The sequence below is a fragment of the Thamnophis sirtalis genome, unplaced genomic scaffold (genome assembly GCF_051295495.1).
Source record: "Thamnophis sirtalis isolate CommonGarterSnake01/CBP01778 unplaced genomic scaffold, rThaSir2_p1.2 scaffold_2, whole genome shotgun sequence".
Taxonomy (NCBI): domain Eukaryota; kingdom Metazoa; phylum Chordata; class Lepidosauria; order Squamata; family Natricidae; genus Thamnophis; species Thamnophis sirtalis.
The window spans coordinates 114,635,657-114,662,614 of record NW_028261382.1 but is presented as its reverse complement, the minus strand read 5'-3'; the positions used below and the strand labels follow the sequence as shown (position 1 = coordinate 114,662,614).

The 26,958-nt window shown below is 41.1% G+C and overlaps 2 protein-coding genes across 2 annotated transcripts in view; one reads left to right on the top strand and one right to left on the bottom strand.

Moving 5' to 3' along the window:
* The window catches only part of COL14A1 (collagen type XIV alpha 1 chain), a 141,835-nt gene extending 138,533 nt beyond the window's left edge, over nt 1–3,302 (top strand). Inside the window, exon 46 of the mRNA XM_087703567.1 lies at nt 3,034–3,302. Within this exon, the coding sequence (XP_087559693.1) occupies nt 3,034–3,302 (269 nt within the window). The remainder of the gene's footprint in view (nt 1–3,033) is intronic.
* A 3,387-nt stretch (nt 3,303–6,689) lies between these two features.
* MRPL13 (mitochondrial ribosomal protein L13) lies at nt 6,690–26,931 on the bottom strand. The gene is made up of 7 exons (XM_087706742.1): nt 26,830–26,931; nt 25,991–26,114; nt 24,195–24,288; nt 22,638–22,698; nt 11,196–11,282; nt 10,195–10,316; nt 6,690–6,999 (listed from the first exon to the last, which is right to left on the bottom strand). The coding sequence occupies exons 1-7, from the start codon at nt 26,854–26,856 to the stop codon at nt 6,975–6,977; spliced, it is 540 nt and encodes a 179-aa protein (XP_087562868.1). The 5' UTR covers nt 26,857–26,931; the 3' UTR covers nt 6,690–6,974.
* Between the last annotated feature and the right edge of the window lie 27 nt (nt 26,932–26,958).

Below are 26,958 nucleotides of genomic sequence, written 5' to 3'. Positions count from 1 at the left end.
TATAAAGAGGTTCCTCTAAAGGACAGAGAGTTTGATGTTATTTGGCCATAATTTGTTCTCCCTCACAGCAAACAAAATACATTGAAAAGTGATTTGACTGCCACATCAATCTTCCCTTCAAACTTGCTGCCAAAAAAAGAATGTTCTACTCTCAAGGCTTCAGCAACACAAAGATAACCAAATTGATAAGGAAATGTGATTTTCTGACCTAGGCTTCACCAAATCATGAAGCAGACTCCTTGTCCCGACAAAACCCCTTTTTATTAAGCTAATGTGAATTCCTCTCATTCACATCCAGCAAAGTCCCAGCAAACAGTCTTCAAGGGTGAATTTACAACCACAGACCTTATCAGGCTTGGAGAGCTGCCAGGCCGATATCTTCCAAACGCAATGCTGTACAAGAAAATACTTGGCAAAGAGTATCTGAGAGTCATGAACAAATCTTCACACTAATTAAGCAAACTAATTGTCTTCTGCAAGCTCCCCTCCCCTTTCGCTCCTCCTTATTCCCAATGGGAGGGGCCATTCACCATCCACCTGTGCCTTTACTCCCGAGTCGGCCCTTTTTCCTTAACTGTTCCCTTCTTCTGGCAGCTCTGCACATGTGCACTTCGGGAACAGGCTCCAGCTGTTCTTCTGCCCCACTGATATCCGACTCCGAAGACAGCTGATAAATGTTGGATGGCCCTGCCCCCCTCTCTGCCTCCGACGCAGAGCACTCCACAGAGCCTTCCCCAGACTCCAGGACTGGCCCATGTTCCTCCTCACCTCTTCACTGTCTGAGTCTTCCACCAGCTCCGCTGGCTGCTGGCAGGTCACAACATGTGATTACAAATGCAATTCTTGAAAACCACTGTTTTAGGAAGAGAGAGGCCACAAAAGGAACGGAGAGAAATTTGGCATGAGTAGTACATTGCATGGGATCCTTCAGTGTGTTGGGTTGTGCAGCATGAAACAATTCCTTGGATCTTGCAAGTTAAGAAGCTTTATCATTAAGGTTTAGTTACCTCCAACTTAGTGGCATGTCTAAGTTTAGGCATCCCCGATCAAACTGTAATGAATGTTCAATGAATCCTTAAAGGAACAGAAGTTGGCACAATCTCTACATGGTATCCGGTTAAACGTGACATCTTTTTGCAAACTTGAATGCATGCTAACTATTTGTGTGCAGCTCTTTGCAGATTCAGACTGGAAGAATAACAAAACAGTGAGTATGTCGGGGGAACAAATTTAGATGGATTTAGATGAACCGGTGCTTATTTTGTTTTTACTGTAAAGTTATTAATAAGGCCCTGCACATTAATTGGCTCGGTAGGCCTACACTTAGGTGGAATTTTATTAGTGAACAAACATTCGGACCTGTCTCAGCTAAGGTGATGATTGTGTTCTGCCTAATGTCAACATGGACATAGCATTTGAAAATGAAAATAATTCACTCTTCCAAAGCAGGAGAATGGATTGTTAAAAATTCTGCACCTGCCAAATATTGCTTTGTTGTTTTGGATCGGTAAACAACTACACATAACAAATAATTGTGCATTCAAATCTCTGGAAAGATGTCCTTACAAATTCAATGAAAGATACAATTTGGCCTGGGTGCTTCAAACTTTGCATGTAGGTTTAAAATTGCAAGATTAATGTATATACTTCAGCCTGGCCTCTGAAATGTCTTTTACTGACCTGTATGTTTTTCTTTGTTGTCCATTTACTCCTAACCTTTCCCCCTCTTTCCCCCACCCCTTTCCATTGTTCATTTTCAATTTTAAAGGCTCATTCCCTTACAATGGCTACCAATATCGAAGGTGAAAGAAACTGATTTCGGGTAGAGTTTGTTTTTTCTTTCATTTGGACAAAGATCAGAAATGATTATTGAACTGCCTCATGCTTTTTCAACCAACAGCACTGATTGTTTTAGGGCAAGGACCCCTGAACTTGACAAGACATATAATTGAAATGCAGTATAGACTTTATTTAGGTGCAGACCGAATCTTGATTTAAAAAAAAAATTAAAGCCTTTAATAAGGATTGTATGACCATCGTTTGACACTGATTGCAATGTTTCCAATATGATTAATGCAACATTAGTAATAAATACATATTCCCACTTTTTGGAAGGTTATTATGTAAGATTGGGGCAGTGTGGTAGCTCGGTGGTTAAGTGCTGGGCTTCTCGGCTGGAAAGCCAGCAGCTCAGAGAGACCCGAGCACCATGTGATGGAGTGAGCTCCCGTCCTCGCCCCAGCTCCCAGCAACCTAGCAGTTCAAAAACATGCAAATGCGAGCAGATAAATAGGTACCACTATGGTGGGAAGGTAACAGTGCTCCACAACCTCATGCTGGTCACATGACCGTGGAAATGTCTTTGGACAGCGCTGGCTCAATGGCCTTGTAATGGAGATGAGTACCGTCCCTTATAGTCAACAACAACGAGCGGAGTAAAACCTGCAGGGACTCTTAAAAAAAACACTATATAAGATTATATAGCTCTAACAATAAACAACAAATTCCCTGGTTGGGCTAATGTTGATTATTTAATTTTACAAGATTATTTTCTGATATTTTTCTGATGTTTAAAATGGACTGAGTTTCTAGAGATGCTCTAGCTCAGGGGTATCAAACTCGATTTCATTGAGGGCCGCATCAGGGTTTTGTTTGACCTTGGGTGTGTGTGTGTGTGGTGGGCATAGCCAGGGTGGGTGTGGACAGCTTGATGTCACTCATATCAGGTTGCCTGTGGTGGCCCGAGCACTCTGACAATGAAAACGGGCTCCCGAGCTCTGTTTTCGGCTGCCACGGCCTCCTGCAACCCTCTGCAGGAGGCCGTGGCAGCCAAAACAGAGCTCAGGAGCCCATTTTCACTGGCAGAAGTACCACGGTCTGGTCCTTTGCTGTTTCCAGGATGTACCTGTGGGCCAGATCTAAGTACCCCATGGGCTGGATCCAGCCCCTGGGCCTTGAGTTTGACACCTCTGCTCTAGCTTTAATTCTTTCATTCCCTCTTGTGTTAATTGTGTCTTTCCTTTGTGGGTTAAGGTGGCTACGGGGATCCAACAGATCAAGATAGTCCAGTTGTGCCATTAACCCACAACTCCTACCAACTGTATGATTCTGAGGATCTTTATGAAGATCAGCCAGAGCCCTATCTAGGATCCTATGCCTATCCTCATGTCGCACAACCAGAATTCACCCCCGTGGATGAAGAAATGGAGGCTGCCGGAATAAGCCGTTTTCCGAGGAGCATCTCCAAAAGAAGCATCAGCTCTCCAAAACGCAATCGGCCAATTAAAAAAACCTCACAATGAATGGCTTTTATAATCTTTGTGTACTTTAGTTTATGCTAATGTTTAGGCCTCTGTCCGGTTGACCTAAATGCTGTCATGGAAACTGTTTGCAAGCATATACATTAAAGGGGGAGGAGAAACATTATATTGTACATGACCATTTTGACAAGACAGGAAAGAGCTAATTGCATTGCATGCAGAAATTATTAACAGTATAGCGGTTTATGGTTAAGTGAAAACTCCAAAAGATGTATTTGTAGATGTTTATAGTTAGGTTATGAGTATGGTTCAACGCACATTTCAAAATACTGCAATGCCAGATGGCAAATTTGTATTAAATCAAGGAGAGTTCTTCTTTTATTCCTTGCTTTCTGATTTTGTTTGTCTGCATTTTAAATATGTGCTTCCCTCAGAGTAAACCTACTAAAGCTACTACTATGTCTGAGTTCTCTGAAGTTTTTTTTTAAATTATCCATATAAAGATGTATATGAAGTGAGTTTTTTCCCCCCATCCCACAGTATTCCCATAAAATAAATACCTGTTGGAAATGCACCAATAATTTATTGTGGGTCTAATACTACTCTGTTTTCTATACAAATAAAGTGGCAAACTTTTATAAATATTTTTTCTACTGTAGTGATTTTAAGAGACCATAAGTTTCAATATAAAATTGAATTGTATGTCTGATCTTATTAACCTTCAATTTCAAATTCGTGAATACTGATTGTCAGCTCAGTTGGCAAAGTCCTGCTTATTTCAAATGATTTGAATATCCTCATTTTTCCTGCAAATCAAAAATCTATTCTACCCAACAACACTGAAGATCACTGCTTACGAACCATATTTGTTCATGGTCTAATTATTTATTCCGGCATTTATTTATTCATTCATTCCACATATTGGCATCTCATTCTTCACATTTCTCTAGAATAAGCTTTAAAAAGTTGCAGATGTGAGATTAGCATGATACAATTTTTCCTCAATATTAATTCTTGTTTAAAAGTTGTTGGAAAGATGTAAGGTGATCCTTTTTTATTACATTCAATGCCGTGGTATATGCAATTTCTTAGTATTGTTTGCCAGAAAATGTTGAATTCACAGCATGCTACAGGCAGTAATTTAAAGGTTATTTCTTTAAGGATATTTCTGATTGTCATCCCCCAAAGTTGCTCCTTATGAGTCAGAAATTGTTTAGACATGAAACCATTGAGTGAGCTCAGAAGTTTTGAAAGCACTTTGATTACAGCTAAGTCAATATAATTTAAAAAGTTGTTCTTAAATGTTTCAAATGCAAACATCCTGAAGTAGCTTGAAGGATGTAATTCTCACTGGACTTTAGATATTTTTTATTTTTGCTCATAAGATCTTTCTTAATAGGCTCTTCCTTGATATGACACAAATGAATTGAATCATTTTTTCTTAATTCAATATAATAAACTTTTCCTTAAATATTTCCATACCTACAAAAGCAAATATTTTGAAGTAACATTGAAGGGTGTAACCCACAATAGACACTAAACAAACATTTTCATTTTGCTTGCAAGATCTGTCTTAACAGGCTTCAGCTTAACATTACGGCAATGGATTTAGTAGCTTTTTATTTCGAGATACCATAGATCTTTTTAAAATAACATACTGTTTAGATAAAAACTAATGTAAACCTGAAATTTAAATTTTGATTTTACCTTAGGGGCTTCTTAAACTCTTTTATCAATAATATATTCACTCAGCAATATTTAAGATGTCCAAAAGCTAAAGATTAAGGAGGATTAAGTAATTTTATCAGCAATAGAAGTGAATTTGACAAATTATTGGGGGATGCTGATTACACTGTATGACAATTAACTGTTAATTAAGAATTATAGAGAATAGTCAGTGGAGGAGGCATTAAATCTCAATTACTCAATGAAACACTGAATTTTGAAAAACAGCAGTTTGCATTTATAATTTGTGATACAAGCAAGGACTAGGATATAGTATTTCTGTACCCACTGAAATTCACTTTTACAGTTTTGCAACTGAATAATCAATTTGTAGTCATAACTATAATGTTATGAAACTGCGCTATTTCAAGAGAAGAAAAAATTATCCCTCTAATTCCTTCTGATGACAATTTGCTACTAATGCTAATTTAATTATCTTTAAATGTTTTGTTGTATGTAGGCATGCCAGAAATAGTAATGAACACATGGATTGTTTCAAAAATTTTCGCCACAAACGCTGGTGATACTTAAATTCTGGAAAACTAACAGATGTTGCCAGATGTTCATACAAATTACAATCATTGTGAAACATTTAGTACAGGAGGAACAGTGAAAGTATCTACATTCTCAATTCAGGAAGAGGTTTTGCCCTGTTATCTCTGGATTTCTAACCAGATGTGCAAACATCTTCTAGAGCAGGGGTGTCAAATTCAAGGCCTGTGAGGCCTTAGATCTGGCCCATGGGGTCGCTCTGGAAATAGTGAAGGACTGGCCTGCGGTGCTTCTGCCAGCAAAAATCGGCTCCCGAGCTCCGTTTTCAGCTGTCACCGCCTCCTTCAACCCTCTGCCAGTGAAAACGGAGCTCGGGAGGGTTTGTTTGGGACACATAAATTATGATTGAATCACCTGTGTTGGACGTGGCGACTGAGTGCTGCTAACATAAAACTAACTCAGTAGAACACTTATCCATAGAATTATTTTATATTGGTACGATACATCCCTGTGGTTACTATTTATTTATTTATTTAGCACATGGCGACTACGTATGCTACTCCCGACTACTCCTAGTCAGGAGACTACAATGCTAATGCATAGTAGTACTTTGGGGCCTAAGACTGCTAGTCCTATTTGGTTCATACGTGCTTTCCAAAGTGTGCCATAGAGCGAGCTAGCTCTGCACCAGAAAGGGGAGTGGCTTTCCTGCAGCAACATCTGGGACTTTCTCCCTCCACCAAAGCTGCCTCACAAACAGATGTTGCGCCTGGGAAAGTCCGGCACCAGTAGGATTCTAACAGTCCACATAAGGCGCCAGCTTGTCTTCCCATCGAAGTGGTACCTATTTATCTACTCTAACATTGTTTTGAATTGTTAGGTGGGCAGAAGCTGAGACCAGTGATGGGAGCTCAACCCGCCATGCAGTGCTAGGACTCAGACTGCTAAAGCAAAGACCATCTTTAGTGTCAGTAAAAGCCACTGAACCTCATATCCCTGTGGACTAAATGGGTGACTGAAGGGGGTGAAGTTGAGGGTGGTAGTTATCTATTATAGCACTGAATGCAAAAGTTCAATCTTCTGAAAGGGAAGAGCTGCAAACACGGGGCCAGAAATTAAATGTGCTTTCACTGGTTTGCTCTAGCCTTCAGCAGGAAACCTTACAGCTTGCTCAAATATTTTGGATATAATGAGGTAAGCATAACATAAAAGTTCAACCAAAGGACAGAAAGTTTAATGGAGTTAAAAGATACACATTATTTTCAGGAAAATGCTATTTATTACTTATGTATTTCAGCTGTTTATTGATCTCTTTCTCTCTCTCCCACCAAAAAGGAGGATGTACCAACTACAGTCTTATTAAAGATTTTTTAAAAATCAGTAACACATAAAAAAATAATTTAAAATAGGTAATCCAATGTTTTTCTGCCAACAGCCATACTGTAATATTCTGGGAGTAGTAATAAGCTTCTCTTCGACTCTTTTACATTCTTCCTGTTACGTTGGTCGAAAGTCATCAGGTCTGTAAATAAAAGAATAAAAACTCATTAATTGGGATCTTTTGTCCTAGTATAATAGAAATTTTTCTTAAGGGAAAGAAGCAGAACAAGAAGCAATGGATGGAAACTAATCAAGGAGAGAAGCAATCTAGAACTAAGGAGAAATTTCCTGACTAGTTAAAACAATTATAATCCAAGGAACGACTCGCCTCCAGAAGTTGTGAATGCTCCAATACTGGAGGTTTTTTAATAAGAGTTTGGACAACCATTTGTCTGAAATAGTGTCCTCTACCTGAGCAGGGGTTGGACTAGAAGACCTCCAAGGTCCCTTTCCAAGTCTGTTATTCTGTTAGATATCTGGTTATTACTGCCTTATATTTTTCAATAGAATTCTTAATTGTGATTACAATAGAAGCCTGCGAAGAGAATATATTGTATATTCCATCAAGTCTACTCCCAACTTTTGACAATTCATCATCATCTTCTTTTAATGACCCCATAATCCCTTACAGTATGGAGTCTGGCTTGAATGGAGCTGAGTGTTTACTGGCTGGATGCCCTTCCCTGTCGCCAATGTGGAGATATATTCAGCAGCGATATTCTCATTGTGCCCAGAGAGAGGAATATCTGCCTCTACCTAGGATTGAACTCACAGCCTCCTGATTGTGAGGTGAGAGCTCCACCTCTAGGCCACACCACCACTCAACTTTTGACAATTCATACTATCATAAAATATCTTATTTAGAAACAAAGAGAACAAGGACATTGTTTTAATTATTCACTATTTTAGTTACCACCAAGCAATTAAAATTAACTATGAAAAAGCCAAAGAGATTTGAATGCAACTGATGACACATATTCTGTTTGGCCATAACATGACACTGCATCTTTCAGGCTTCCTTAATTTAAAAAATAACCTTTTGGAATAGATTCTTGAATGCAGTGTTTCACCAAATGAATCATAATTACCAAATACAGGCAATATTTTACAAGGCAAACTGTTGTGGCCCAGCAGGAGCCGTTGGAGCTGCCGATTGACTCCGATAGCGAGGGACCCTATGAGTCGGCTCTGGAAGATGTGGGGGACCCTGGGCAGGGTTCAGACTCTGAGCAGGGACCAGAGAGGCTGGTTGGCCACCAGGAGGTGCCTGAGGCATGGAGCATTGGTGAAGATCAAAGGGAGTTTGACCCTGACGTCAGGCACTGGAGCAGTAGTGAAGATCAAAGGGAGTTTGTCCCTGACGCCAGGAAAAGAAGGGCGGAGAAACGGAGGCAGCAGTTACGGAGGCAGACTCATAGAAGATAATCAAGCCCAGGTGGTTGTGGCTTGGCTCCTCCCAAGAGAGTATATAAGAAGAGACTTTGGGAGGAGACCTTTTGCAGGACACAACCGTTCAAACAAGCGGGAGAAGCTCTTGTTTCTTTTGTATCTCTTGTCTCTGGGAGTCTGGGTTGCTGCCAACGTGTTGCCTGTGAGTCATGTGTGAGCTGTGAATAAAGCGTGGCTAACAGTAAGCTTGTGTCGGCATTAATCACCGGATGGAGGGGGGGTCAGAACAGCAAACATACCTTATATCCGTGATGGCGAACCTATGGCATACATGCCACAGGTGGCACGCAGAGTCCTCTCTGCGGACACGTGAGCGGTCAGCTCCACCGTGCGCCTTCTGCTGGCCAGCTAGCTTTCAGGTCTCTGTCACATATACGCAGGGCAGTGCACATGGGGGGGTGGTGTCACGTGCCCATGCACATGGGGGTGGGTGGGAGTGGTCACACGTGCATGTGCAGGGAATGGAGGCAGCACGGGAGGTCATGTGTGAATGCACTGGGGCAGGTCACAGGCATGGGGTTGCACGCTCATTGCATTATGGGGGCACATGCGCCAATAATGCAAAAAGGTTAGCCATTACTGCCTTATATTAACCTTCATATTCTTGTTAAAAGTAATGCATAGAAAGTCAAGTCAATGTTTTAGGAAGATGCATTAATTGTAGTTCACCAAAACGGTCTACCAATTTACTCTAACTGATGAATGGGCAGAACCCTTTTGTGGGGGAGATCTGTCTGGGTTGCTGGAGGTAGGCCAACCACACATCTCATTGTTTACATACTGAGCTAATTGTTTTTTGTTTTGTTTTTTAACTGTGCGTTAGACATATTTTAAAGATTTACAGTTTAGCACTTATGTGTTTCTGCCTTAAAATGAGAGAAACAAAAAGCACACTTTATGGCTTCCCGACTGTAATGATATGTAAGAATAGTTGCTTAGCCCACAGAAAGCATGTTGGTGTGGCAAGCATCTCAAAAGGTCTTCGTTTCTTAGGCTGCAAAGGCAACGTGGGAGGCTTGCATTTTTAGATTTGCAAGTGTGGTGTAGAATAGAATAACAGAGATGGAAGGGACCTTGGAGGTCTTCTGGTCCAACCCCGTTTAGACAGGAAACCCTACACCACTTCAGACAAATGGCTATCCAATCAGCCTTCCAAGAGAGTCCAGATAGAAAGGGCGCCCAGATAAACTAATTCTACATTATCATGAGGCTACCTTAACCAAATCGTGTGTGATATAATAATAATTGTTCTGAAACTTTTACTCAATTTAGTAAATTTGTCAAATCACAAACCAACATTTAAGAATGTTGAATTTAAGAACTGTCAAACCAGAGCAGACCACGTCCACCCAAGGCATTCTCTGCATTAACCTAGGCTAGTCATTTAATATACTTACATTTTCTTGAAGCAAATGATTTAATGGTTAGGTCTGATCCCATTGAAAACCAATATAGTCTTCTCCAATATACCTAACCATATTTCATTGGCCCAAAACTGCTCTTTATGAAGTGATAACATTTGCAGGTTTGCTCTTTCGTCAATGATTGAAACCACATGCTTGGCATCTCCTTGTGTTCCTCCACTTGAAATATTTGGCTTTTTGGCTTGTGCTTCTTATGAAGCGGGACTGGAAACATACCTGCAAAAATATCTTATTCTTTTATATCGCCACTGCTTGTCCTGGGCCCCTTGGTGTTGGAGGCAGACAGGCATTTCATTTTGGCACACCGGAGAAAAATTTAAACAGCCATATGGTTATGTAGATATGTGTAAGATTATAAATACAGGGAGTCCTCAATTTATAACCATTCACTAAGGTAAATGCATTTGTTGGAAGAGGATCCACTGCGGAACGTATCACAAATACTCCTTTATGAGACAACTTACGGAGTCCAGATCTTTGGGAAAGCATCGATTTCCTCTTGCGTATATTCATTCAGCTTCTTAGGCACATTGCGAGGCTGTGGAAGCTCCTCTACCAGATTCTTACGAATGTCTTCAGGAATAACCTAAAGGAAGGAGAAACACAAATCAGAAGAGGAGGAGGTGTGGGAGTCAGGGTCCAGCATCCAGACAACCTGAGAGCTCCGAGGGGGGAAGAGGGAATGGAGCTGTCAGAGAGAGAGAGAGGGAGAGAGGGAGGGAGGGAGGGGGGGAGGGAGGGAGGGAGGGAGAGAGAGAGAGAGAGGGAGAGGGGCAGAGCCTGGTCCATCGGTAAGTTCTCAGATGGAGAGGCAACAGCCCCAGGTCTGAGGTGGCTGATGAGGAAGAGGAGGAACAGCTGGATCCAGTGCCTGATTTGCAGATGCACAGAAGGCAGAGGAGAGGAGAGCAGTAGAAATCTATGGGCTGATCCTTGGGAAGGAAGAACCACCACTGCTAGCAAAGCCCCACCCCTAGCTCTGGGCCTAAAAGGCAGGGGATGGAGATGAATAAATGTGGTAGACAACTATTCATCTCCCCTGTTGGACAGGCTTGTTCACCTGCGTTGAGAGACAATTTTTTTGCCAGGGCTGCTGGCGCGCCTAATAAAGGAATCATTGATTCAACTACAGAGGGTTTTCCGTGTTTGGGGAGCTGGGTCAGAAGAGATAACCATCAGTCTTCATCCAGTTCTTCAGAAGTCTGGACCTTTGAGGACTCAGTTCAATTACAGCTATTTAGAGATAGCTGAAAAAAAAGTGTATATTCCCTTTTTTGTACCTTTCCTTTTGTAAAGAAAAAGAGCACAGCAATTCCAAAATTCTTACAACAGGAACTTCTGTAACAAAATTGTATTTTTCTAGTAGGAATCTTTCCAATTTAATTTCTTTCCATTATAAGACTAAGAAAGCAAAGTATAATAAGCTGTTATTCATACATAAGAAGAATATTAGCAACTGACATACATTATCAGGAAAAAGATGTAGCCTTTGCATCATAGTTCTTCTGTGAAGGTTCTTTGGCAGCATTCCATAGATAGCCAGTTTTACAATCTGGAAGATAAATATAGATTTTATGTATAAAGCAATGCAATTTGACACAAAGTAAGAAAAATACTTTAAAAATGCAATAAGCATAAGCATAATAAAAAGGAGAGCTCTCCTTAAGTTGCTTGCAAGTGCAAGCATGAAGTGTTTTTCTTACATAAAAGTTGCTTTATACTCAATCAGATTAACGAATGCCTTTAGCTCAGTATTGTCTACATATCAACTTTCCCCGACATTGGTAAACCCCAGGAGGATAGAACTTGACTTTCAAAATACTCCCACCATCATGACCTATGCAAAGAACTTAGGGGATTGGAATCCACACATCTGGAAGACTATGGATGAAGACAACTAGAATAGAAATGACTGGGCTAATAAGAAAAGACAGGCAAACTCAGGAGGAGGAGGAAGAGAAGCAGCAATAGCAATGTGAATTGTATAATGTATGGATCAATCATTTTAGAGTATATGTTTATCATTAGCATTTCAAAGTAATTTCATCACAGTCCAAAATATATGAAGGGTTCTATATTGGGATAGACCCAGTGGTGAAATTCAATTTTTTTTACTACTGGTTCTGTGGGCATGACCTGGTGGGCATGGCTTGGTGGGTGTGGCAGGGGAAGGATACTGCAAAATCTCCATTCCCACCCCATTTTGTGGCCAGCTAGAGGTGGCATTTGCCGTTTCTCCGAACTACTCAAAATTTCCGCTACAGGTTCTTTGAACTACTCAAAAATTTCTGCTACAGGTTCTCCAGAACCTGCTGGATTTCACCCCTTGATAGACCTTTTTATATGTTCAAAATATGTCTTTACTTAATCTTATTTCAGAGTATGTTTTTGAAAGAAAGAAAAACTGCAATAAATATTTGAAATTATTTCAATCACCATGGATTGGTTAGCACCACGCAAGTATCTGCCAATATGTAATTTAATTTCATGTAACTATTTAATATACGACAGCATGTTTGAAGAACTTTGTGCAGAAAAACTTTGGACCGCATTCCGGAACACCATCAACTAAAATAACCGGAAGCTGTCAGAGGACAAAGTTTTAGACATTTGAGGGAAAGGCAACAGGAAGAAACAAGTAAATGGCAATTTTTAAAAAATGAAGTAGATCCTTTAAAATTACCTTCACTTTGAATGCATATTATAAGTGCTTGATTTAATACATAAAGTTGCCACAAAGTAGATACCACTAATTCTTAAGTATTAGCTTCTCAAAGGAGAGCTGCTTAAAATGAACTGCAAACAGTGCTCTGGACTACCCCTTATAATATCCATAAAACTGTCAAGTTAAAGACAAAAATTCCTACATTATTCCGGTATTATTTTTATACTTTCTAAAAAATGAGTCTGACACATCCAATTGATTTGTCCAGGCCAGGGAAAGTACACTGAGCATGCTATCTGGAATTCTTTTTTCTCCCCACTGCAGATTTGGCAGGATCAGGCCCATTTCTTGATCTTTGTTTTGGTAGTTAAACCAAGTTTACTCCAGTTCTGTTCAGAGAGATATCCAAAGAGATATTCTGATGGATAGACAGCATCCCAAACGCCTTTACAACATGCCTTTCCAATGGTTCACTGGCTTGGAAAGAGCTCAACCATTATATTAACAACAAGGCATTAAAACTCTTAAGGAACGAATGGAAATGCTTCAGTGGTTCACTCTTTGGTAACTGGATGAAGATGTCATGTAGAAAAATGCATAAGGAGTCAACAACCAAAGCAGATAAAAAGGATGCTAAAATTAAAAACCTTTGTCATTGTTCTCAGTCATCATCATCATAATTAAGGTAAAGGTTCCCCTCGCACATATGTGCTAGTCATTCCCGGCTCTAGGGGGCGTGCTCATCTCCGTTTCAAAGTTGAAGAGCCAGCGCTGTCCAAAGACGCCTCCGTGGTCATGTGGCTGCCATGACTAAATGCCAAAGGCGCATGGAACACTGTTACCTTCCCACCAAAGGTGGTTCCTATTTTTCTACTTGCATTTTTACATGCTTTCGAACTGCTAGGTTGGCAGAAGCTGGGACAAGTAATGGGAGCTCGCTCGGTTACGCGGCACTAGGGATTCAAACCGCTGAACTGCCAACCTTTCTGATCGACAAGCTCAACGTCTTAGCCACTGAGCCACCGTTCCCCAATCACTATAATTATCTGCAGACAAAACCTTAGAATCCAACTCCAAACCACAAAGCTAATAGAAAAATTATAAGAAGAGCAAGCAGTGTGAAACACGTCGGAGCAAACCAAAGCCACGAACAAAAAGCAGTGAGTTGAAAGCGGGCAAGAAAGGAATGTCACAGTTTTAATTATCTCCAAACCAAATAATTGATTTTCAATTATTTTCCAGTCTTTACCACTGATGCTTTGTACAAAGAAAAACGTGTAAAGTGTTCTAGAAGGAGCAGATCTCAAGTCTTCGCCCTTTTGGGAAAAGTGTATGCTAATAACACCACTTTTTTGGAGTAGTATCATGAGAGAGAGAGAGAGAGAGAGAGAGAGAGAGAGAGAGAGAGAGAGAGAGAGAGAGAGAGAGAGAGAGAGAGAGAGAGAGCGCGCATGGGAGAGAGAGAGAGAGAGAGAGAGAAAGAGAGAGAGCGAGCATGAGAGAGAGAGAGAGAGAGAGAGAGAAATGCTATGTTTTTTTTTTAAATAGTCAATTAAATTTTAAAAAAAGGAAAATGCTTCAGTATCGGACAAAACCCCTACCGCCCACCATGAAAGCTGGAACGCCCACTAGTGGGCGGTAGGGACCAGGTTGACTACCACTGGTTTAGAGAGCCAATCAGGTGTCATCTTGTTTTGCCAATGCACCAATCAGATCACAGTAGGATTCAGTTATTGATGTCATGTACTGAAGCTGGGAGGACATTTGTCAGTGTGTTATGTTATCGCTATCAAGGTTGGGGTTTTTTGTGTTGTTTCATTTAGTGGCTTGTAAAATGTAATAAAATTAAAGTAATGGTGCAAAGAGTTGACTGGTCATCCAGAAAGTGATGTAAAATAGTATTATTAAGTGAAAAAGGCTACAGTTATAAAGAAATTAGAAGAAAAATAGGTGGAAACTTAACCAAAGGTGGCATTTCTAAGTTTTTGAAGAGATATAAGGAGACTCAGTCACTACAACCCCACACTGGTAAAGGCAGGAAAAGGTGAACAACAGTAAGTGATGATAGAAGAATTAAGAGTGTGCCTACGTGACAGAAGAAAACCATCTGGGTGCATATACAAGATGAAATGGTGCAATGCAATGTGAAGTTGAGTGCAAGGGCTGTTTGGCGCTGACTGCAGGAATTTGGCCTAAAATCTAGAATTTCATGAAAAATACTGCTATTCTAATAACAAATCCTTCATAAAAGTTATTGCATTAATTCTCGATTAAATCATCTCTCCAATGATATATAATTTTATGATACTGTTAAAAAAAAAGTGGTGTTATTAGCCATCAAACCTCAAAAATACTGTACACTTTTCCCAAAAGATTTCCACAATTTTGGCCACTATTGTAGTTTGGGTCTCTGCAAGGAATCGAGCAAGTTTACAGAGCACCAAGGACCCCTCATGCCAACCCTGAGCTACAAATATTCTCCTTTATTAGTACGGTTAAGGTAACTGTCTGATACAGGCCTCAATTTCACCAACTCCTACATGTTGAAAATGATACGAGTCCTCCAGAGTCCCGTCTCAAAACAGAGAATTCCTGACTTTTCAGAAAAGTAGTTCTGCGGTTGTTCTTACTGCAAAGAAATCTCTGTTTCTCCTTTTTTTTTAAGTGCCTTTATCTTGGCTTGTACATAAGATTTGCATTTGAGGAATATCATGGGGAGGAAGCTTTCCAAATCGTTGAAAGCAGAGGCTGCTCTGGGGAGGGGAGGGATCGGATCCAAAAGCCCCGGAGAGAGCATGAGAACTGCTTGGGCTGCCAGCCCTCTCGGAAAACGTGAAATAATGTAGACATTGAGCAGCCAAAAGTACAGTATATTAAAATACGCAGCTTGGACAAGCTTGATAAAAAGGAAGTTGTAGAACTGTTAGTCTTGTAGGGGGGAAAAACCCCCACTTGATTACATTTAAAATCAAGTCTTACGATGCTAATATATGAATACCTCCATGTAACATTAATCATAGCTAGAAAGCAGTGGTGGGTTTCAAAAATTGTTCGAACCTACTCTGTGGGTGTGGCCTCCTTTGTGGGAGTGGCTTGCTGCCCATGTGACTGGATGGGAGTGGCTTGCTGCCCATGTGACCGGATATGAAGATGCCGCCGACACTTGTCAGAACCACCTTAAATTACCTCACACACAGCACTGGCCTGCATAAGAATATGATGTAAACTTCTTTTTTTAAAGGCATCTTTGGTTTGCGTTAAAACAACTTCAACACACGCAATGTTCTGATTGCACCACAAACGCAGTAGTCATCCTTACCTTTCACAGAGGCCCTGAGTTTTATAAATATGAGCATGATAGTGTAGAATAATCATGTCCAAGGACCAGTGGTGGGTTTCAAAAATTTTTGGAACCTCTTCTGTAGGTGTGGCCTGCTTTCCGGGTCCACTGGTGGAACCTCTTCTAACCGGTTCAGCAGATTTGACGAACCGGTTCTACCGAATAGGTGCGAACTGGTAGAAACCCACCTCTGGTAGAAAGGCAAGAATATGGAAGAACCAATTTCCCATTTTCCACAATAATCTGAATGGATCTGAAGATGCATTATTATTAAACCATGAGTTAAATTTAATGGAAAACTGGGATCCAATTAAATGAAAATCCTACTTATTTCAAAACACAAATAAGACTAGATCAGGGATGTCAAACTGGTGACCCGTGGGCCGGATGTGTTAGTTAGTTAGTTAGTTTATTAGTTTTGTATGCCGCCCACTCCCGAAGGACTCCGGGCGGCTTACAATGTCACATGCAGGCCACACCCACCCAGCTCCGTGAAGGGGAAAACCGTTGCGAAACGTCACATGATGGCAACATGATGTGATGAGTTCGACATCCATGGTCTAGATACTCACTCAATAAATATATGGTTTTAAGATCAAGAATCGCTGCCAAGAAAACCATGGTCTGAGATAGCACTTTAAAAACAACAACGAAAACTATAGCGGTAAAAAAATCTTGCAGCTGAGAGCCAGTACAGCAAAGTAGCTAAGCATCTGAAAATCTCAAATTCCAACTATACAGTAATGTGAATTCACTAGATGATCTTCAAAACACACTTTCTCTGCTTCTCAGTCACTTTCTCCCAAACTGCATTAGAGCCAGATTACACTAACTCAGTGGGTTTTCTAAGGATTACACATAGACAATAGGCATCAATAAGGTCGAACGCTTGGAAGCCCTAAATAAATATAATAGTAATCATTACCACCACCTCCACCTGCATTTTGGCAATCGAAAGATGAAATAATCCCTATTTCACAAGTACATTTTCACGTGCGCTTGACTATTCCGTCATTTACATAGGGATGTTACACAGGGATGTCCACCCCAATCTCCTCCAAAACTCTGGGAATAAAAGAGTGAGATATTTTACAAGAAGAAGCATATCCTGGGGGTGGAATCAAGAAAGGACTTAATTCAATGCTGACCATTAGTTGATACTTGTGTATAGGTTTGAGCAATAAATGTTAGCTGGGAGTAAACATATGGTCCTGATTTCTTTGTGCCTGACAGATATTAAGTTATAAATACCTATATTACGGCTTCATACTGAATCATCACCAAATCTTTTCATGGTAACCTAATGTGACCTAATTTCATAAATTATAAGGCCCAACATTTGTGATGCTGACACAAACAAATATACCCCAATCTCATTTCCATGTACCATGATATTGAATAACACTCTCGGTGATTTTTTTTAATCAACCCAAAGGAAATTGGGATGCCCAGATGACCTTGGGTTTCACAAAGTAAATTAAAATTAGTTTAAGATCCTGAAAATAGATTAACGGCATGCACACATTCCTCCTTACAAATAAGGGGAAACTGAAGACAAAGAAACTGATAGGAAACATTTATATAAATGCAGCAGTTTATTTGGGTGGAGGGAAATCAAGCAGATATTTGTCCTTCTTTAAAGTATCATCATTTTTTTCTGGGATGGCATTTTGGTTTTTAAGTTTTTAATTTTTAGCACTTTTTAACTTTTTATTATATTGTAAGCCTCCTAGATCAGTGAGATGGGCAGCATAAAGGTAAAGGTTCCCCTCGCACATATGTGCTAGTTGTTCCCAACTCTAGGGGGCGGTGTTCATCTTCGTTTCAAAGCTGAAGAACCAGCACTGTCTGAAGACGTCTCCATGGTCATGTCGTGTTCATCTTCGTTTCAAAACTGAAGAACCACCACTATCCGAAGACATCTCCATGGTCATGTGGCCAGCGTGACTAAACGCCAAAGGCATATGGAAAGCTGTTACCTTCCCACAAAGGTGGTTCCTATTTTTCTACTTGCATTTTTACATGCTTTTGAACTGCTAGGTTGCAAGAAAGTGGGACAAGTAAAGCTAGAGCTCACTCCGTTACATGGCACTAGGGATTCGAATCGCCAAACTGCCAACCCTTCTGATCGACAAGCTCAGTGTCTTAGCCTCTGAGCCACTGAGTCCCTCCTATGGGCAGCATAGAAATTTAATAAATAAATAGTAATGAAGCTGAGGATAACTACACAATTTCAGGAAAAAAGATACAGTGGCTTTAAAGAGGTACAAGCAGATGTCATGTTCATGATATTCATAAGGTCAGAAGCACCTCCCTCTTTGGAACTGAATCCAAAGTGCCTGATATCCTAGTCTTAATCTCTTTGGCCTCCAAAAGAACAGATAAATAGCGAGACAACAATGAATTGCCCTGTTCCTATTGATTTTCCATTTACATTAATCCTTTCCCAAAGGCGACCAAAAACCCAATATGCATCAGCATCTTTTCTTTCATCCTGTACATTCCTAACTGGCAGGTAACTTAATTCCAGCATCTTTATGAATTCCTTCGTGTGAAAGGGCCACATAACTAGAGAATAAGGTTAATGACGTTATTAACTCAGCATTCACAGATTTAAGATATTTACACATAATCTTCTAAAGATTATGGATTAAAAAGTTGTTCCTTAAATTACAGCCGAAGTAAAAGAATTTGTGATGTCTATATATACCAATTCAAAGTTAAGAACTTTTACAAAAATTTAATTAACAGTTTCAAATTCCAAAGTGTTCAAACACACTAACTTTCCATTGTTTGGGTAACACTTTGATGTGTGGCAAGAAAAGTAGGAATAGTAAGTACAGATTGTCCTCGACCTACTCAGTGACCGTTTGAACGTACAGTGACACTAAAAAAAGTGAGTTATGACCATTTTCACACTTATGACTGTCTCGGCACCCCTATGGTAATGTGATTTACGTTCAGATGCTTGACAACTGACTCATATTTATGACTGTTGTAATATCCTGGGAATATGATCCACTTTTGTGACCTTCTTGACAATTAAAGCCAATGGGAAAGTCAAATTCACTTAACAATGGTGTTACTAATTTAACAGCTGCAGTGATTCACTTAACAAATTCCAAAACTTGGCTGCCGAGTCTTCCAGCAGCAGCCGCTCTAGGAGTGTACTCTATGGTTGTGAGCCGGCTGCCGGACAGAGAGTCTTCCGGACAGAGAGTCTTCCAGCAGCCAGCCCACAACCATAGAGCGCACTCCTAAAACGACCACTGCTGGAAGACTCGGCAGCCAAGTTTTGGAGTTTGGAAGAAGAAGTTATGCTCGGAGCACAGCCACGGCGCCGTGGCCCTGCAGGGAGAGCTGGGCCAGGGCATGGTGAGGCTGGGAGGCATGCTTGCTGGGGGTGGAAGAGGCGCTCGCGCAACCCCCCTCTCCAGTCGGGCAGAGCTCCATGCACTGATCTAGGGGGTATCCCTAATGGGCCAGCCGCGAGAGCTGGGGGGCGGGCAGAGTGCCACGTGGCTTGGCGCCTTAGGGATACCCCCTAGGTCAGTGAATGGCGCTCTGCCCGGCTGGAGAGGTTTGCCGGGTGGCTGCTCATGAGCGTGGTCACCTCATGGCTGCTTCGCCCCTGAGGCTGTGCCCGGCTCTTCGGAAGCCTGCTCTCAAGGGAGCAGCTGCCTGGCAACTCCCCCCTCTGACCAGGCAGAATGCCACTCCCCAACCTAGCAGTATCCCGAAGGCGGCAAGCAACGTGAGCGCCTTTACCCCCTGGCTCCCGCAGTTTGGCGCCTTCAGGATACTGCTAGGTCAGTGAGCGGTGCTCTGCCTGACCGGAGGGGTGTGCTTATATTTTTGCCCATGTGAAAAATGTGGCAAGGTGTTAGTTTCAGGACAGGTCGTATTTTCAGAGAAACACGGTACTTTGTTCGCTATAAAATGTGGTTTATAGTAGTTTATCAATTAAGTGAATGTCCCCAAATTAAAGTCTTACTGGTTTATGCTGCCCTCTGGTGTTCAACCACTGCAATATTCAGGAGACTGTAGACAGACCTTGCCTAACGACAGGCCAGTCTAGTGACTGTTCGAAGTTACGACAGTGCTGAAAAGATAACCTTTCAACCAGTCTTTGCATTTATTACCATCAGAGCATCCCTGTGGTCATATGATCGAGTTCTGAGCGTTTCGCAACTGACAGGCATATACAATGGTCGCGATATTGTGTGATTTGTGCGCTTCATTGTTGGCTTCGGAGAAGCAGAATCAATGGAGAAGCTGGCAATACAATCGCAAGTGGCAGTCATGGGGTGCCTTGCTTAATGACCCACATTGACTTATTTAACGGCTGAATGGGAAGTGACAGGTCTGTTGAGATCATGTGATGTTTCATTTATGACCGTGTCATTTAGCAAAGGATTTGACAGTCCCAGTTGTGGTCACTATGTAAAGACTACCAGTAAAACTGAAAATTAATGACTACACTAACCAAAAAAGTAAAGTTTTAGCTTATTTTTACAAGCCATCATTATGAAATGTTCAACATACCGCACGACGGTGGCAACTCAGCCACTTAATTAGATAATAATACCAACATATCAAGAAAGTAGCTGGCTAGAAAAGAAATAATTAACTTTATAATACATCTTCTAAAGTTAAGAGAAACCAAATAGCCTTTTTAAATTTCACCTAAAATGCAAGTCATAACCTGCTTATTTGAAAATTAACTATCAAAAATAATCAGATCTGTATTATAGCATAAGAAACATATGGACTACCATTAAAGCTAATTTATTTAAATCAATATACTCTGGCCCAGGCCCAGTGGTGAATTCTGGATCCCATTCCAACTGGTACAGTTGGAACGGGCCCGGTGTCACCCACATGGATGCGCGCATGCGTTGCACCTGCCTGCCACGCCTCCGCAAGTCTCCGCGATGCTCCAGCTGTTCGGCGGAGCATTGTGCAGGCGGCGTACGTGCCATGCGTGTGCATGGAAGTGCCGAAGGCTTAAAGGACAGGTAAGGAGCTCGGGCGGGCGGGTGTACCCTCCGGAGCAATGTACCGGAACGGTACCTCGTGCTCCGGGCATGCTCCGGTACGCCTGTACCGGGACGTACCGCCTACAACCTACCACTGTCCAGGCCTTGGTCTTGGTGATCTTAGGATGGTCAGGCCTGGCTAGTGGTGACAACCCAAACATATCAGGGCTGTAGGAGAGATTCAGTCTGAATAAATAGTAGGATAGTTAATTTGTAAATGCATGTTATAGGAACAACATGAAATGTCCACTAGGTAAAAAGGAACACAACGAAAAGAGATAAATATGATTAATAAAGCTCATTATATACATTAACTAAGTCATTTCAAATAAACCGCAAAGTAGCAATAGAACTTAGACTTATATACCGCTTTTACATCCCTCTCCAAGCGGTTCACAGAGTCAGCATATTGCCCCCAATAATCTGGGTGCTCCTTTTACCCACCTCAGAAGGATAGAAGGCTGAGTCAACCTTGAGCCTGGTGAGATTTGAACTGCCAAATTGCAGGCAGGCAGCAGAAGTAGGCTGCAGTACTGCATTCTAACCACTGTGCCACCAGTAAATATCTATTTAGAAAATTTATTTGCCGCCTGTCTCATATCCAACAACTCTGGACAGCAATATATTATAAAATATACTATAAAATATTAGCCAGTGGAAATTTAGGAAATGTATTTCACATAAGCTAGTCATGTGATCATTTTATGTCTATGCTCTTTGCTCCTGTCATAAATGCTGAAAAGGTCAGCAATTCTTTTGATGACTGCTGTGCTTTCTCAAGTGTACTTAGTTGAACAACAAGGGACCAGTACTACGGTCAAACATCAAAGCCAATTATGTGTCATGACAGAGGAGAAGAACATCAGAAAGCATCAGAAAAACCTCTTGGCCAAAGCCAAGATGGCTGAGATGAAAAAAGATGATAACAGCAAAATAGAAAACAGCTGAAAAGCAAAGGAAGAGCTGTGGAGGAGGAGCAAGCAAAATGAAGGAATGCACAGAGATCACAAATCCAAAGAGTGAGAACGGTTTGCAGGGAGATCAGACAGAAAGTTGCCTTTGAGAAACAAATAACCACTATAAAAAAGTTACAAATGAAATTAACCTCAAACATGATACATAGCCAGACCTTGCTTGGGAAGGGAAAAGTTAACAGGGAGAAATGGAACTTATGTCCCAGATATTACCATGAATAGATATCCCAGCATCACACCAGTGGTGGGTTCCGGATTCCGTTCCAACCGGTACAGTTGGAACAGGCCTTGCGTCGCCCACATGGATGCGTGTGGCATGCGTGCACACGCATCATAGCTGCCAGCGATGCTTCCGCAAGCTTCTGTGATGCTCCAGCTGCTCAGCGGAGCGTCACGCAGGCACTGTACGTGCCATGTGCCTGCGCAGAAGTGCCGAAGGCTTTAAAGAACAGGTAAGGAGCTCGGGCGGGCGGGCGGGCCCTCCGGAGCACTGTACCAGAACGGTATCCGGTGCTCCGGGCAGGCTCCGGTACACCCGTACTGGGTCGTACCGCCTGCAACCCACCACTGCATCACACTACCTATTTTTTGCAATCCTGTACTATTTAACTAAACTAATTTTAACAACATAAGCAATATAGCCATTCAAATATTCAACAGGAGTATTATGCATCAACAGAGGTATCGCCTAGTGATTAAATAGAAAGACTGTCAACGGCAGGAAGGAATAAGTAGAGAGTCATTTAAGGCAGAAGACAAATATAGGGGATTAGAAATGGAACTATAAGACAGATTTATTCTTTACAGAACATCCTCCTGACATAAAACTTATGCAGAGAAAGTCAGCGAATGATTTAAAGACACAGATGGAGAAAAGGCTAGAACTTACTGCGGTTGGGTCTTTTTTATGTAGTTGAGCAGCTGTAAGTTGCAGGAAGCCACCAGGGTATCTACGGTACAAAATGGCAGCCATTTGGAAACAGGCAAAGGTGAATGGGCATAAGAATGTGGCCAATAAAAAGAGCTTGGAAAACAAGGCCCTCAGCCTATCCTCCTTGAGTGACATTCTTCCAGATTTGATTAACTGTTTAAGTGTCTTCCTGCCTCTACTCCCCTTCCTTAGCCAGTACTACTATCTTATGTATTTATGTAGTGCTGGTAGTCTGCCTTGAGATTTACACAACCAGCTCAAAAGAGGACAAAAAAAAGGAAAAAGACCCCAGCACCTCTCCACCAGTAATCAATATAGATTAATTCTAAGGCCAACTTCAGACCTACAATCAAATAAACAACACCCCAATCAAGAAACTGCCAAAGAGCCATCAGTAAACAGCCCAACCAAAGAATCTCTAAAACAGCCCCCACCCAACACAGACAGGCAGGACATCAGAATATAAACAGCACTCCTTACTAACACTGATGATGTTACCTAGTGGGGTAATGAAACATCTGCAAGAAAACAAGCAAGCTCAGATAGTATCAAGAACACCTCATTTCAACCCTGAGCTACAAATATTATTAAATTCACAATCTAGCACTGAATTCATTGCTTAACAATGCTTATTAGACCAGAAACTTTGTCATTAGTGATACAGTCAAAAAACCATGTAAATGTCCTGCTTACCGTATTTTTCGGAGTATAAGATGCACCAAGGTTTTGAAGAGGCAAATTAAAAAAAACAACTTTTTGCACTCTGCAGACCTCCCCAAAACGGCCTGTTTTTCACAAAAACAGGCCTGCTGTCCCCCCCCCCCCCAAAAGGCATGAATAGCCTTTAGGAGGCTTAGAGTGCTCCTGGGGACTGGGGGAAGGCAAAATTGAGCAAAAAATGGCTCATTTTTCGCTCATTTCTGCCCTCCCCAGCCCCCAGGAGCACTCTGTAAGACTCCTAAAGGCTATGCATGGCCATTTTGGTGAAGAGGGTGGGGTTTCGGGAGGCAAAAAATGCTGTATTCAGTGTATAAGACGCACCCAGATTTTCAGCCTCTTTTTTGAGGAAAAAAGTTATGTCATACTCCGAAAAATATGGTACCTATGGCAGTTCCCATAATCCTAGTTCCGATTGTTAAGCAAGGACCTCACATAATCACAACTTGGGACTTGTTACTGGCTTCCCCGCTGACTTTGCTTTCAGAAGCCAGCAGGAAAGGTTGCAAATTATGGTCACATGACCACGGGACATTGCAAATACTTTAACTGCAATTTGGGTGCTAGGCGCCCAGATCACAATCACATAGCCACAGGGATTCTGCAGTGGACATAAGTATGAGGACTAGTCATAACTACAACTTGTTCAGTGTAAATACAAATGATCACTAAATGAAAGGTTGTTAAAAGTAGAAACTCATGTACTTGGAATCATAAAAACAATGTCAAAGGTAATTTAAAATAATGTTATATTGTGGAAACATTCATTTTATAGACTTAAGATTATGGAAAACTTACCCAGTATGTGATGAGTATACTTTCTGCTCCCATTTGTTGCCAGAAAAAGCAATATGCCTTGTATTAATGATGACGACATGGTCCCCAAGGTCACCTTTAAAAAAAAACTCCATTAATAGGATTACCTCTAATCAGAAGATCTGATTGTACATAATGACAATATTAAGCGGCTCCAATACAGAATGATATAAATCCCAAACATTGAAACATTCCTTTTAATGGAGTCTATTAATTCATTTGAAAGTCAATCAAATGGCTAGCAAATAAAGCCATGGCAGTGGGATGTGCAATGAAGTGTCAGAAACTTCTCAACTTTTGAGACAGATATATGGGGTTGAAGTTTGATATATATATATATGTATATGTATGTATGTGTGTGTGTGTATATATATATGTATGTGTGTGTGTGTGTGTATGTATGTATGTGTGTGTATATATATATATATATATATATATATATATATATATATATATATATATATATATATATATATATATATATATATATATATATATGTTATATTTATGCTGATAAATAAATAAAGGGAGACTAGTATAGATCTATTTCAAGCTATTTAGCTCTCATCAGCTAGCCATACCCATGTTGGGAATCGAACCTGTGCTCTATTGCCTCTTAGGCAGATGTGTTAACCATTGAGCTACAGAGCTCGACTCCTTATCTCCTTCCATATATATATGGAAGATTTCAGTTTACTAACACCCTGCAAATCATGTTTTTCCCTCTTCATAATATTTATGTATGTTAATGTTTAATTAAAAATAATCCAAAATTTGGATATAGTAAAACAAGCCACACAAAATTAAAATCATTCAAATACAAACTTAAACAGGACAATAATGAAATACTACTAAGAAAGTTTGCTAGATATCCTTGGGACAAAAACTTTCAGGTAACTTTTTTTATATTTATCATTTTTTCTAGATTTACATATTTTATCATTATGTAAGCCACTCAAACTCACTTTGAACCATGCAGCAAATAAATTTAATTAAAAAAAATAGATTGATCACTGATGCCAAAATCCAATTAAATCTGGAGCCTACTTAATGGCATTGTGCATATATTATTTTACCCCACCTGTTCTGGGTGATTTTGGCTGAAATCTCAAAAGAATATTGAAATCTTCAAATAATTATATTTTAAAATAAATGTGAAACAATTTTGGCATCAAAAATTCTTTTAGATTACATTTCTTGTAATCATCGCCTTATAGTCAACAAACCACCTAATAATTTTGTTGTTAAGAGTAAAGGTTCTTCTCGCACATGAGTCATTCCTGACTCTAGGGGGCGGTGCTCATTTCTGTTTCAAAGCCGAAGAGCCAGCGCTGTCCGAAGACGTCTCCATGGTCATGGGGCTGGCATGACTAAATGCCAAAGGTGCACAGAACGTTGGTACCTTCCCACCGAAGGTGGTTTCCATTTTTCTACTTGCATTTTTACATGCCTTTGAACTGCTAGGTTGGCAGAAGTTGGGCCAAGTAATGGGAGCTCACTCGGTTACGCGGCACTAGGGATTTAAATTGCCAAACTGCTGACCTTTCTGATCAGCATCTTAGCCACTTAAGCCACCGTGTCCCACGGAGTTAAACCATGGTGTAAAACAATATCTCAAGAACTCACTTTGTTGAACTAAGTTGAATTACTGAAAATCTCCAAGATACTTAGTAGATGTAGTTCCAGCTTTGCTTTTCCACTCTCCATCCCCAATTTAAAACAAGAAAATAAATGAGTGTTGATGTAGTACATTTGTTTCAATCCAGAACAAAACTTACTCAATGCATGGTATATCGGCTTATGCTTTCCCTCCAGCCGGACGCTTGCAACGATTGCAAGCTTCCCTGGCGGTTGCATCCATCCATCTAAAAGGTACCAGGTTCGAGCAAATGTAGCCCATTGCTTAAAGAAATAACAGATGTATAAAATAAATGGCAAATGGCAACAACTTTGGATGCAAAAATTGTCATTGGGGCCGTTGGTACCCCTTGGTACTATATCCAAGAATTTTACAAAATACATCATGAAATTGCAGCTTCCTGCAGTACCACTAGCGGAACTGCAAAAAAAACCCCATGCGCTACTCGGAACAGCAAACATTTTAAGAAGATACTTGGTCGATACCTAGGATGCCTGCAGCAACCCATATCAACCATCAGTCCAGCTGCGGGGATCCATTACTTTAAGACAGCGTTTCTCAACCGTCGCTTTTAAGAGGCGGACTTCAACTCCCAGAATCCCTTAGGCAGCCATGTTAAATGGGGGAGTCCTGGGAGTTGAAGTCCACTCCTCTTAAAAGCTACTAAGGCTAAGAAAACGTGGTTTTAAGTCCACCTAGAAACATCCTCCGGACTCTTCACGTGTCTAGAAACCATCCATCCAGCCTTTACTCTTGACTAGACCCTTCAACGACAGGCCCAAAGTCTCCAGGACGATTCTTAAGGGGAGAACATCCAACATCACACCGCGGAGGAATCCTTCGAAGCCGGCTGGCCTGTCCACCCGGCCTTTCCAATCCTTTTATGGCTCCTTCTTCCTAGAGAGCCTACCCTCCCCGAGAAAGAATCCCCCCCCCCCACGCTATCCCCGAGGCGGCCAAACACAAGGTCACCCGTACCTGCGCGGACTTGGTGAAGCTCGCCATGGCTTCCACAGTGCGAGCGGAAGCGGCGGGCCGCCTGGGTCACGGAGACGGGAGGCCAGAGCGGCAACCTGTCTGAGAAGCGGAAAGGGCGAGTCAGCCGAG